We start from the raw sequence: 13,217 nt of genomic DNA, 5'->3' as shown, positions 1-13,217 counted from the left end.
GGTGGTTTTATGTATGGTGCATTTTATGGGGTTTTCAGAGTAAAGATTTGATGGTAGATTTTTTATGTGTGGGTTTAGAAGTAATTTATATAGATTCTGAAAAGGTTTATGAGATTATGTAAAGGATGGTTATGAGATTGTACGATATGTAATATTGTGGGAAATGGGATTAAAGTGTTCAGGAAAATTGGTAGGTACGTAGGATGGCAAGAGAGGGGTACAGAAATTTTCTTTTGTTAGTTTTACTGTGGCATACCTTTGTAAGTCCCAAAATTTGAAGGTCATAAATTTGCGGAATTTCGAAGTCCCAAAATTCCGAAAAACGTCCTAAAAGTCCCAAAATTCCAAATTTCACATTCTGATGTATCAAAGTCCCAAAGTCTCTAAATCCGAACTTCAAAAATGTATAAGTCCCAAAATTCGTAAGTCCCAAGGTTCCTGAGGCCCAAAATTCTAGCACCCTAAAGTTCCTAAGTCCCAAAATTGTAAACTTCTAAAATTCTAAGTCTCAAAGTCTCAAAATTCCAAAAAACGTCCTAAAAAACCCAAAATTCCAAATTTCTAACATTCTGAAGTCTCAAAATCCCAAAGTCCCAAAATCACAAAATCCCAAATTTCCTCATTCAAAAGTGCCCAATTTTCAAAAATATCTAAAGACTAGTCACACTCTTAAAATTTCCAAATTTCAACTACAACATTCCTCAAAAACAAAAATTCAAAAATTTTTAATTTCTAATATTCCAAAGTCCCATATTTACACTTTCAGTTCCAAATGTGTACTAAAATACTATTAAATTATGAGCTATATTTGAAACTAAAAATTGACAACATAAATTGTAACTAAAATATGTGACACGTGCACAGTAGTAAAATGGTAAAAAAAGATACTGCTTCTTTTTAAAAATAATCATGAAAAAAATGGGCACTTAGCATCGTTTTTAGTAATTGATGTAAATAACACTGATATTCTTATCTGTCCATTACATGATTCAGTACACTTATTGCATACACGTGTGTCTACCCATAAGTTGTTTACTTCGTACACAAATTTTTTCTAATTGTCAAAAAATTAATATTAAAATATGGAAAAATTTATGAGTATATTGATTTAGTTGCACTTAACCTTACAGATAAAATATATATTACATGTACAAAATATATTACACTATAAATTATATAATATTATTTTATAAAATAAAATTGATAAACCTATCACATATCAACTAATATTATAATCGAATTCTAATATTATGAAATCGTTAACAAAAATCAATGTATGATGCAATACCTTCATTTCCCGCGTAAATCTGTTAATATCCTCGTCTCCTAGCAACAGCTCTCACAGGAAACATCTTCTACACTAACGCTGTTGGTTCAATTCGATTAATTCAAATATTTCTACACTTTTAAACACAACTTGTCACAGAACATGTACTAAAAATTAAAAATACAACATCACAAGGCCACTAGAACAATATATGTTATCACTCAAAATAAGCATACACTATTCGACTTCATAAGATGGACGTTACGAAAACAATAAATGGTCCATACGTTCAGTTAATAGACAGTGACAATGAGAACAGTACCACAACCGAAAAATTTAAGCGCGAAATTTGAAACTTCACGTATCAAACACAGAATCTGTATAATAAGAAAGTAGCAAAACTCGGTAATAAATTCAAGTCATTCGAATTATAATATTAACAATATAAGATACAGGCAGTAGACAAAAGAGTATCGTAACCGAAAAATTCAAACGCGAAATTCGAAACCTTGATCGAATATCGAATATCAAACGCAGAACGTAGAAGATTAGATAGAAAATGGCGAAGGTCGTTGGCAAGATAGAGAAGGAAATCGTGGATAGCTAAAGCTACGAGTGGTAAGAGCGGGATGATTGTGTGAAACCAATAGGAAGTCGGAGCGGCGGAGTGAGAGAGATGCGCGCGCACGCTAGGGACGCGAGTAGATTTGATTCGCGAAGAAATGCCGCGACTGCGCATGCGCACACTGCACACGTTCTATTGGGCCGCTTCCTAGAATCGGATCCACCTTCGTTGATCGCGCACGCGGTTCTATTTAGTTCAATCTATGTTGTATATGGATTAGGTTAGCTGCTGTGACCTTGAAACATTTAGTGACGCGTTTTCATTGAGAGAGGAGGCAAACTGGAATCGAACCCTCTCGTGGCTCTGCAGTGGACTTCGTGTCGATGTAGGTCAGGACCGCAGGCTCTTGCAACTCTGAGTCTTCCGTTTTGTGCGAACAAGATGCAAACTACTTTCTGCAATACTTTTTATTTTTTATTGCTGCTATATATTGTTATTTTTATGGTATCATATAGTTTGTTGAGAGAATAAATTAAATCTTTTTGAAAGTATGGTGAGATTCACTGAAAGAGATTGTAGAAATAAAACAATTAAATTTTAGTACAGTTGTTTAAATAAATTAAATAATATTTAGTCAAATGTAGATCACTTTTGAAGTTATGTATAGATTGATGAAAGAGATTTTATTTGAGGAATTTTGAAAAATCAGGCATTACAAAAATTTGAATTAAATTTAAGAGACTTGAAATTTTGGAAAAGTGAAAAATTAGGAATTTTACAATTCTATATTATAAAATTCATGATTTTGAAAATTTAAAAATTCTAAAATTTAGAAATTGATAGTGGTTTGCGTCGACTTTGAATAGCGCGGTTAAGGGAGCATCGAGAAGGTTCTAGTAGACTCGCGATTTCCGCTGGCTACCTCGCGGATCGGAAATTGCGAGTGTATCGACTCACTTACCTCGTGGTCGCGTAGCCATAAGCACGTGTTCATCAACGATCGATTGCGAATACATATTATATATATATATCTTTTGTTTCATGTGTGCACAGAATTATAACCATTTATATTAATAAAAGCGCGAAGCTGCTCACAAAGGTTATGGGCCCAGTGATTAAATTGTGCGTGTATAACTAGTGAAAAGTAAAAACTAGAAATATTTGAAATGTCCGGTGAAGCAAAAGGTGAACTCAAAATTACAAAACTCTCCGATGCTAATTATCAAACATGGAAAACCGAGATATCCTGGTACCTTAGAGGAAAAGGGTTACTGGACCACGTGCTGACTGAGATAAAACTACCACAGAATCCCACGAATGACGAGGTAAGAGCACACCAGATAAATGAAAATAAAGCGTTTGCCGCGATCGGATTAAATATAGAGGGTGACCAACAAATACATATCGAAGATTGCGCGACCGCACACGAAGCGTGGGAAGCACTAAAGCAAGTGCATCAACCAAAATCGCGTGTCCGAGTTCTACATTTGAAAAAGGAATTTTACCACATAAAAATGCGAGATAATGAAAATATGTCGAGTTACATGTCTAGAGTAAAAGCCGCCGCTAGAGATCTGAGAGAAGCAAATGTGGAAGTAAAGGACGAGGACGTTGCCTACGTGATGCTGTCTGGACTCCCAGACTGCTATGAGAACATTAATATGTCTCTGGCCAATCTACCCGACGACAAATTTACATCGATCGAAATCAAAAGAGTTCTACTAGAAGAATATGAAAGGAGAATGTCCAGATTAGATGCCACGGCCGAATACATCAACGAAGCATTGCACGTGAGTAAAAAGGCTCAAAACAAGAAAGAAACTAATATGATGAGTGATAGCCCTAGGCAAGCACCCATATGTTTTAACTGTAAAAGAGTTGGTCACATTGCTAACAATTGCCGTGCCAGAATGAACAGAAGCAAGTATAGAGGAAAACCAAGGATGCAATACAGATCAGACAAGAGAGATAGAGATGACGTATTCCTGGTAAGTCTGAATACAATAAGCTTAGAAGACTCTTGGTTATTAGATAGCGGGTGTACGCATCATGTTTGTCGAAGAAAAGATTGGTTCGCGAGCTTCCGACCGATAAACCACGAAATCGTAAATACTGCAGGTGACCCCAACAAACAAGGGGGAGCAACACTGAAAGCCGAAGGAATAGGAAATATAAAGCTAAAAATGATTGTCGGAAATATTAAAAGAATTGTAGAATTGCAGGATGTTTATTATGTGCCTAATATCAGAAGGAACCTGATGTCTGTATCCAGAATCGAACAGAAAGGAAAGGAACTCTTAATAAAGCATGGTATGGCAAAGGTTAGAAACGTTAGAACGAAGGAAATCATGTGTATTGCCCATAGAAGAAATGACCTATATGTAGTGGATGCCAAGGTTTGCATGGAAAGAGGCCCAACGGAATTATATGCAACCAGCGTGGAAACTGATCAGATATGGCATCAACGATTCTGTCACGTGAGTACTGACACAATAAAACGACTAATTAGAAACAAAAGTGTCACAGGTTTAAACACTAAGGCGAGCAAATATACTTGTGATGCGTGTAATATTGGAAAAGCTACCAAAGTTCCTTGCAAAAGAACAAATGGAAGGCAATCGAAAGAAATCGGCGAGTTAATCCACTCGGATGTGTGTGGACCCATGCCAGAGAATTCCATGGGAGGAAACAGGTACTTTATAACCTTTACGGACGATTTCTCTAGATATACTAACATCGCATGTATAAAATCTAAGGACGAAGTCAAAAGATGCATACAAGAATACATTGCACGAATGGAGCGCGACACTGGAAAGAGAATTAAGAGATTCCGAACCGATAATGGGTTGGAATATTGTAACAAAGAACTAGACGCATTTTTCAGAACGCTGGGCATCAAGCACGAGCGATCAAACGTGGAAACCCCGCAAATGAACGGCATCGCAGAACGAATCAACAGAACACTATTAGATTTGACCCGATCTATGTTAAAATCATCGCGTCTACCGCAAAAATTTTGGGCAGAAGCAGTGTCAACAGCAGCCTACGTCAGAAATAGAGTATGCCACTCAGCCATAAGCGACGACGTTCCGCTAGCAGTGTGGAGAGGCCGAGCACCGAGTGTCCGTCACTTAAAGGTCTATGGATGCTTAGCATATGCCCGCCTACCACAACAAGGAAGGAAGAAGCTAGATGATCGAGCGATCGCATGCATTTTTGTTGGTTATTCAGAACAGACACGAGGGTATAGATTATGGTGTCCACAGAAAAATGAAATAATAATCACTAAACACGTTAGATTCGCAGAGGACAAGGTTGGATATGAATGGATACAGGGCAAGGATGCGAACACTTGGAACAGTGGAGGATGGCTAGACAGTAGCGAATCCGAAACGGAAAGCGTCACGCACGAACACATACCTGATGAGATCACAAGCCAGACAGAGCAAAAGGGAGAACCGGAGCACTCGAATAAGAAACCAGTGGGGGGGCGGAGTAGACGCCCAGGACCCCGAAAAATTATAAGGAACCCATACGGACGAAAGGGTAAGCCAACAGAAATTATTAGTAACGATGAAACAGAGAATTCTCTAGCAGGAAGCGATGTAGAAGCCAATTTTTTGCAAATAAATGAGCCACGAGACATTGAAGAAGCCCTAGCTTCCCCACAAGCCACGCAATGGAAAGGCGCCATCAAGGAAGAACTAGACAATCTATCCAACAGAAAAACGTGGGAAATTACCAAGCTTCCAGAAGGAAAGAAATGCATAGGTTGCAAGTGGGTATTCAAATTAAAAAGGGATGCGGATGGACGAATTCACCGATACAAGGCAAGACTAGTAGCACAAGGCTATTCCCAACAGAAAGGTTTGGATTACGACGAAACATATGCACCAGTAGCTAGTTTCTCCGTGATTAGAATAATGTTAGCGATAGCAGTAAACTTCCAATGGTACACCAGACACATCGACATTAAATGCGCATATTTGTATGGAGAACTAGAAGAGGAAATATTTATGAAGTTACCGCCGTTGCACGAATGTGCAAAAGAAGGATCCGTAGCGAAGCTATTAAGACCGATATACGGATTAAAACAATCCGGAAGGAACTGGAATAGGGAACTAGATCGTTTCCTAGTCGAACAAGAATTCAAAAGACTGAAATCTTCGGGATGCGTATATGTAAAAGAGCATTGGATAGTCGTAGTCATATATGTAGATGATATCTTTGTTTTTTCCAGAGAGCAAATGCCAATCGTGAAACTAATAGACTCTATCAATAGAGAATATGAAGCCAAAGACTTAGGTGAGATAAGTCATGCCTTAGGAGTGAAGGTGGAGTGGATCAATGATGAAAATGTCTCACTGACACAAACAAGCTACATTGAGACAATTTTAAAGGAGTATAACATGATTGACTGTCGCGGAGCGGCCACACCGTTAGAGCCAGGAACGAGACTTTCAAAGGAAGATGCCCCACGAACACCGAAGGAGAAAGAAAAGATGTCCAAGGTACCGTACAGAAAACTCATTGGAGAATTAATGTATTTAGCTTTGCACACCAGGCCAGACATATTATATGCAGTGACAAAGTTATCCCAGTACAATGCCAATCCTGGAATGACGCACTGGCATCAAGCAAAGCACATATTACGCTACCTAAGCAAGACCAAAGATCTAGGACTAAGGTACCCCGTAATTAAAGATCCAAAATTAAAGATATATTCAGACGCAGACTGGGCAGGCGACATCGACAGCAGACACTCTTATTCAGGTGTGATTACCAAAATTGGAGAAAGCACGGTGGAATGGTACTCATCAAAACAAGGATGCGTATCGACATCCACGATGGAAGCTGAATACATTGCCTTATCTCGAAGTGCCAGAGAAGCCGCATGGATGCGAATGTTTTTAAAGGAACTAGACTTATTTGAATTTTTTGGTTTCAGACACCATCGAAGTTTATTGCGACAATCGAGCAGCTATTCATTTCTCTAGGAACAGAGCTGAAAAAAGTAAAACCAAACACATAGATATAGCCTATCACGTGGTGAGGGAAAAAGTAGAAGAAGGTATAATGAACGTTATTTACATCGCCACGAACGAGAACCCAGCAGATGCAATGACGAAGGCATTGAAGCGGCCATTACATACGAAAGCTATTCAAATTTTGGGATTAGGCTCCGCAAAAGTGGGGGATTGATAGTGGTTTGCGTCGACTTTGAATAGCGCGGTTAAGGGAGCATCGAGAAGGTTCTAGTAGACTCGCGATTTCCGCTGGCTACCTCGCGGATCGGAAATTGCGAGTGTATCGACTCACTTACCTCGTGGTCGCGTAGCCATAAGCACGTGTTCATCAACGATCGATTGCGAATACATATTATATATATATATCTTTTGTTTCATGTGTGCACAGAATTATAACCATTTATATTAATAAAAGCGCGAAGCTGCTCACAGAAATTTTCAAATAGAAAATTCTAAAACTTAAAAAATTTAAAATTGAAAAATTGTAACATTTAAATTTTCGAAAATTTAGTCTAAAATTTTTAATTTGAAAATTTAAAAAATCTAATGTTTAAAAATTCTAAAATTAGAAGACTAGAATTTAAAAAATTCTAAAATTAGAAAACTAAAATTTAAAAAATTATAAAATTTGAAAAACAATTTCTTGAAAAATAATCTTTAATTTCCCTAAATAAACATTATCAATAAATAAAAAAATATATATAAAAATACATATAAATAAATATATTTATATCTATAAAAGAATGTATAAAAATGTATATATAAAATAGATATTTAAATCCTCACACGTTCGAATATTCTGACACTAAATACCGGCACTCTACGTCAGCCATATAATTAAAGATCAACAATGTATTCAGCATCTTATAATTACCTTTCCACGTATCCCGTTTTTGGCCTGTGCTTTTTACACCTCGCAACAGCAGCACGAAAGAAGAAAAAAAAGAGAAGTCATGGCAGTATTATCGTTTCTTCTTACTCGTACCCAAGATTTTTATTAATTTTTTGATGAGGTTACACATTACGAGCGGACAATCATTTTCAGACGCGTTAAAGCATTCATTCGTTTCGAAATTATTTCTCCAATGATGGCAAGAATTGAAAAACTCTGGTGGTCGGTTTAATTTCCTGTAAATTACGTTGACCAATTTGAGCACCGATGCTTAATCGTTAATTTCCACCTTGTCAGTTGCGATGTACACTCACCTTAAGATAATTAAACCACTTTCTCGATGCTCAGAAATATTTACGGTGACTTTTATAAATCAACTCGCCGCGCGTAAATTGTTAATAACATAGAGTTTTGCGTTAAGAAAGTAACGATAATACGCGATTGGAAATTACTTAACCTCACTTTATAATTTATTACGGTGGAAATTGAATTAAATATGGCGCGAAAAGTGCTTTCGATGAATGCTTCCTTGCTTGACAACAGTTAAGTGTGTTAATCAATGAAATTGAATGAAAAAAAAAATTACGTTTCGAATACAAATTTGCCTGTACACCTTGTACTTGCGAAACCTTTTTTTTATTACTTTTTTTATTATTGAGTGATAATTCTTAGTCATTTTATTTAATAGTATAAATAACAATAAATAATAATTCATAGTAATAATAGTTATTATTTAATAATACTAATAATAGTCATTATTATAATTATTATTTATTTTATTTAATAATAACGTTAATTTACATTAATACAATTTTAATAATTACACTTTTATGTTATAATTGTTAAAATATTGCAATGATTAATAACCTTAAAATTGGTGCTTACTGTTATTTTAAATTAAACAAAAGAATTTAACTGCAAACGAAATAATGAATTTATTATTTTTATAATTTTAGTGACTAGAATGTTTTAAAATTCTTTCAAGATTTGTAGAATAAATAATTATGTAGATAATATTTTTTAACACTATACAGAGAAATATTTTATTAACAGAAAAATTCAAATCACATACATTGTAATAATAGAAACTACATTTGTCATTAGAAAATATTCTTAGGTTATATTTTGTGTGTAACTGACTATTTTATAACCTAAAATTACTAGATACATATTACACAAATATTACTAGATAAATATAAATCTTACACTAGTATAAGGTATAAATATTGATACTAATATTAATTCTTTATTCTACCAAAAACTTTACTAAAACCTTCCCTTCAAAATTGATCAAACACAAGCCTCAATAAAACTTCACTAAACTCACTCATTCAAACAAAACATTACCAAACTCAACCACACTAAAACAATTTTCTATTTATTCATAAACTGTCAAACGTTACACAATTTTCTATATATTCACACACAAACTTTCAGCACATGTGGAACAAAATCGATGGACAGAAATGACGGAATGTGACTGCAACAAGTTTATTTAGAAAATACACGTTTACGCACGTAATGCGAATGTCCGTGACGCGTCAATGAAAACGCACTCGATTAGCATTTATGCCGTTAGATGGAGAAAAAGGCGCCAATGCGTGTGTCGCCCCCATCGCCATTACGTAAATTCTATAAAACATTAAATATATTAACCCTCTATTACAATCCATTGCCAACAGGGGACATAAATTTCAAATGATTTCTACAGAGAACGGACAAAGGTAATAAAATGCAAGGATAAATCCAGTATGTGTGAGAAATGTCAGATTTAAGATTCTATGTTAAAAAATATTCGTGATTTTCAAAGTAAGGTTATTATATGTAATACATGGAGACTTTGATCTTGTATGTGCATATATAAAAATTGCCCGTGCAATACTAAAATGCAATAAATAATTTTCATAATAAAATATAATATTATTTCATAATAAAATATCACTTCATAATAAAATTTTTAAGTACATTAATGGACATATATATTTTTTCAGCTATCATAAAAATTCATGCAATAAAGAGTTAATATGTACTACAGGAAATCGATTGATTTCGAGGATACAGTCAAAGGAGCGGAAGGCAAGGATAAAGGATGGCGTTTCCTTTATCTTTGGAGAAACGTGTAAGAGGAGAAAGGAAAGGAAAGGAAAGGAAAGGAAAGGAAAGGAAAGGAAAGGAAAGAATGGTAGTTCAGGAGGAATGTATTGAAAGCAGGTCCCGATGTCCTTAACCCACTCGTGGTCTTGCATCCCGCGATAACAAGCTACCTGGCAACTTCGGATAAGTGAAACTTGCATAATTGGCTGGCGCTGGTGGAACGAGGAAAGAACTCGACCGGCAGGTAACTGCACCTGCGATGTCTCCAAGGTGCGCGCGTGTGCCGGCCGTGTGCCGTGTGCTTCCAAGCAGACAACAGGACTGCATACTCAACCATGCTTCGAAAACGTCCAATGTCTTTGCAATCGAATGATTTGTAGATGTATTGATTGCTGAAATATACAGATGGTACGTTAAATTATCGATGATGGTCATTTTTCAGTTATGGTTTTTAGTTATAAAAGTTGTTGGATATTTGGAATTTTAGATGTTTGAATATTTAGATTAAATTGGGAAATTTGCAAGTGTTCCAATGTTTAAATATTCAAAATTTTTGGATCTGTAAAATTCTAAATGTCTAAAATTACAAATATTCAAATTCTTAAATCTCAAAAATTATAATATCCAAATTCTAAAGTGTCAAAATTTGCAAATATTCAAATTCTTAGTTTGCCAAATTTTCAAATATCAAAAATGATCATTTTCAGAACTCAGAACGCAATTATCTAAAATTAGAAATTTTGGAATTTTCAAGTACCCAAATTTGCAAATATCCAAATTCTCAAGTTACCAAATTTCCAAATATCAAATATGATAATGTCCAAATTTCCAAATATCCAAAATTACAATATCCATATTTCTAAATCTCAAAATTTTCAATTAACCAAAATTTCCAAATATCCAAATTCTCAAGTTACCAAATTTCCAAAAATCCAAAATTATAATATTCAAATTTCTAAATTTTAAAATTTCCAATTACCAAAATTTCAAATTTTGGTCTCCAAATTTCCTAATGTCCAAATATTCGAATGTCTGATTTGACAATTTCCCCAATTTTCAAAATTTCTCAATTGTCAAAATTCCCTAGTTCTCAAATTACCAAATTTCAAAATATCTAAAGTTCCACAATTCTAAGAAACTTCTAAATATCCAATTTCTCAACTTTCCCAATTTTCAAAATTCCTAAATTGTCAAAATTCCCTAGTTCTCAAATTGAACTAGGGAAACCTTAGATGTTCTGAAACCAACTTTCAAAATATCTATAGTTAAAAAATTCTAACAAACTCCTAAACATCCAATTTCTCAATTTCCCCAATTTTCAAAATTTCTTAATCATCAAAATTCCCTAGTTGCCAAACTACTAAATTTCTCACCCTCTACAGTTACGCAGTTCTAAAAAACTTCAAAAGTTCCTCAGCTCCTAAATTTCCAAATTCATTAACTCTTCTGATATTTTATTACATTACCCGGTTCGAATAATTGGTATAATAAAATTAATGTATCGAACGTGATCGTAGTCGACGACTGCAGTAACCAATACTTTAATTTCAGGTCCGATGTGCGTAGGTTGATTATTACGCATACACGAATACAAAGTCATTGGCAATGACAATGTACAATATCGAACGAAATACAAACGCTACTATAAATAATCTTTTATCGTTTTCCATATGAATGCAACATCTGCAGCCGTATGATGATATTCCACCACTTGCTGTGCCTTCTATCATAAATAATATTTTATTGTTCAATAACGCTTACTACCTGTGCTTTTATTGCGCGTATGTATAGAGTAATGCATAAATACGTACTTCTTTCTTAAATGAAAATTCGAACGTAAACGGCAATAAAGGGAAAAATGAAAAGTAAAAGTGGATACTGAACGAATTTGTTATACAACAGGAATTATATAGAATATAATGAGAATTGGTTATAGTTAGTTTAATTGGTTATTAGTTAGTTTGTATAAGTACAATTAATTGTATAGTTAATCATTGTACATATATAATTGTTTATTTGTTATTATGTAATTGAAGATACACATAGTTCATTATTATATCACTGTTATTAATTATAGTACATTACTGTATTGTTAAAATTAACTACATCTATTTATAATTCATTACATCACTATTATTAACTATAGTAAATTATACAGTTACAATTAAATACAGTTCTGTGTAGTTCATTGCGATATACTATTACTAATTATAACAAGTTGTTATATAGTTGACTGTTATTTGACAGCTTTCAATTATAGTAATTATTATACAGTTAGATTTAACTACAGTTATTTATAGTTTATTATTGTATCGCCATCATCAACCACAGTAAATTATTGTATAGTTACTATTATTTATACATACGTATACTTCATCATTATAATACTTTTATCAACTATAATGAATTATTATATAGTTACAATTAATAATAGTTAACTACTACATAATTTACATTTGATACCATTTATGCGTGTATAATTGACTATATTAGTAAACCATATTAATGTAAATTAACATAAATTAATATTGCTTACTAATATAGTTAATGGACCTATAATAATATTAATTAATGTGAATATTGTTGTAACATTAATACTGATATTAATAATATATTAACAATAACAATATATAATATTACAATTACTATTATTACAGTGTTATTACAATATTGATATAATATTATATATAATTTTAATTAACAACACTATGTACTATGGATAACATAATGTAATTATTAATATATAATATTAATTGTGTTCATATTAATTGTTAACTTCCACAACACTTGTCAAGACAATAATTATTATCCACCTTTTCAGGTTATGTCACTTCTATTATTCATAAGTGATCTTCAAGTATAATTACGGTCATCAAAACATATTATGACTAATTTATTTTTCTCATAACCCGTTTAAAGATACCTTATACATCTCCGATATCTGAAACACTTCACGCTGTGACACTTTCGACACGTTGCGTGACGATGCACGTAAATGTGAGAATGAATGTCCCACGATTCGACCACAAACTTTCCTGCCATTTGGAGAGGATGCATCTTTCTCTTTGCATCGGTTCGTTTCAATCTGAACCGGAAGGAACATGTCAACTTGTCAAAAGAATGTCTTACGGACATGAATTATTTGTTGTGAAATCGTCGGAGAGAATTATTTACGAATTTACGCACTTTGTATCAGAAGAATTATTCACAAATTTTTATGTGTATGAACAAAATTTCTTATATTGAAAATTTGGAGGTTATTGAATTTTTGAATTTAGAAAATTTAGAACACTTTGATAATTTAGTTAATTTAAGAAATTTTAGATATTTAGATAATTTAGAAAGTTTAGAAATTTTCAAATTTATAAATCT

At 33.6% G+C, this 13,217-nt stretch overlaps 2 protein-coding genes and 1 long non-coding RNA gene across 3 annotated transcripts in view; 1 reads left to right on the top strand and 2 right to left on the bottom strand.

The window, feature by feature from the left end:
* The window catches only part of LOC100883617 (uncharacterized), a 46,307-nt gene extending 44,592 nt beyond the window's left edge, over positions 1-1,715 (bottom strand). The window contains exon 1 of the mRNA XM_012282151.2: positions 1,289-1,715. The gene's annotated coding sequence lies outside the window, so the exon portion shown is untranslated. The remainder of the gene's footprint in view (positions 1-1,288) is intronic.
* A 7,633-nt stretch (positions 1,716-9,348) lies between these two features.
* LOC143265050 (uncharacterized) lies at positions 9,349-9,956 on the top strand. The gene is made up of 2 exons (XR_013039159.1): positions 9,349-9,475; positions 9,743-9,956. It is a non-coding gene; the product is annotated as an uncharacterized LOC143265050 (long non-coding RNA).
* Positions 9,957-9,974: 18 nt separating this feature from the next.
* Positions 9,975-13,217, bottom strand: part of LOC105662092 (uncharacterized) — an 83,171-nt gene continuing 79,928 nt past the window's right edge. Inside the window, exon 3 of the mRNA XM_012282149.2 lies at positions 9,975-10,237. Coding sequence (XP_012137539.2) covers positions 9,975-10,237 — 263 coding nt within the window. The remainder of the gene's footprint in view (positions 10,238-13,217) is intronic.

Source organism: Megachile rotundata, chromosome 8 (genome assembly GCF_050947335.1).
Source record: "Megachile rotundata isolate GNS110a chromosome 8, iyMegRotu1, whole genome shotgun sequence".
NCBI lineage: Eukaryota > Metazoa > Arthropoda > Insecta > Hymenoptera > Megachilidae > Megachile > Megachile rotundata.
This window is presented reverse-complemented; position numbering and strand designations above follow the sequence as displayed.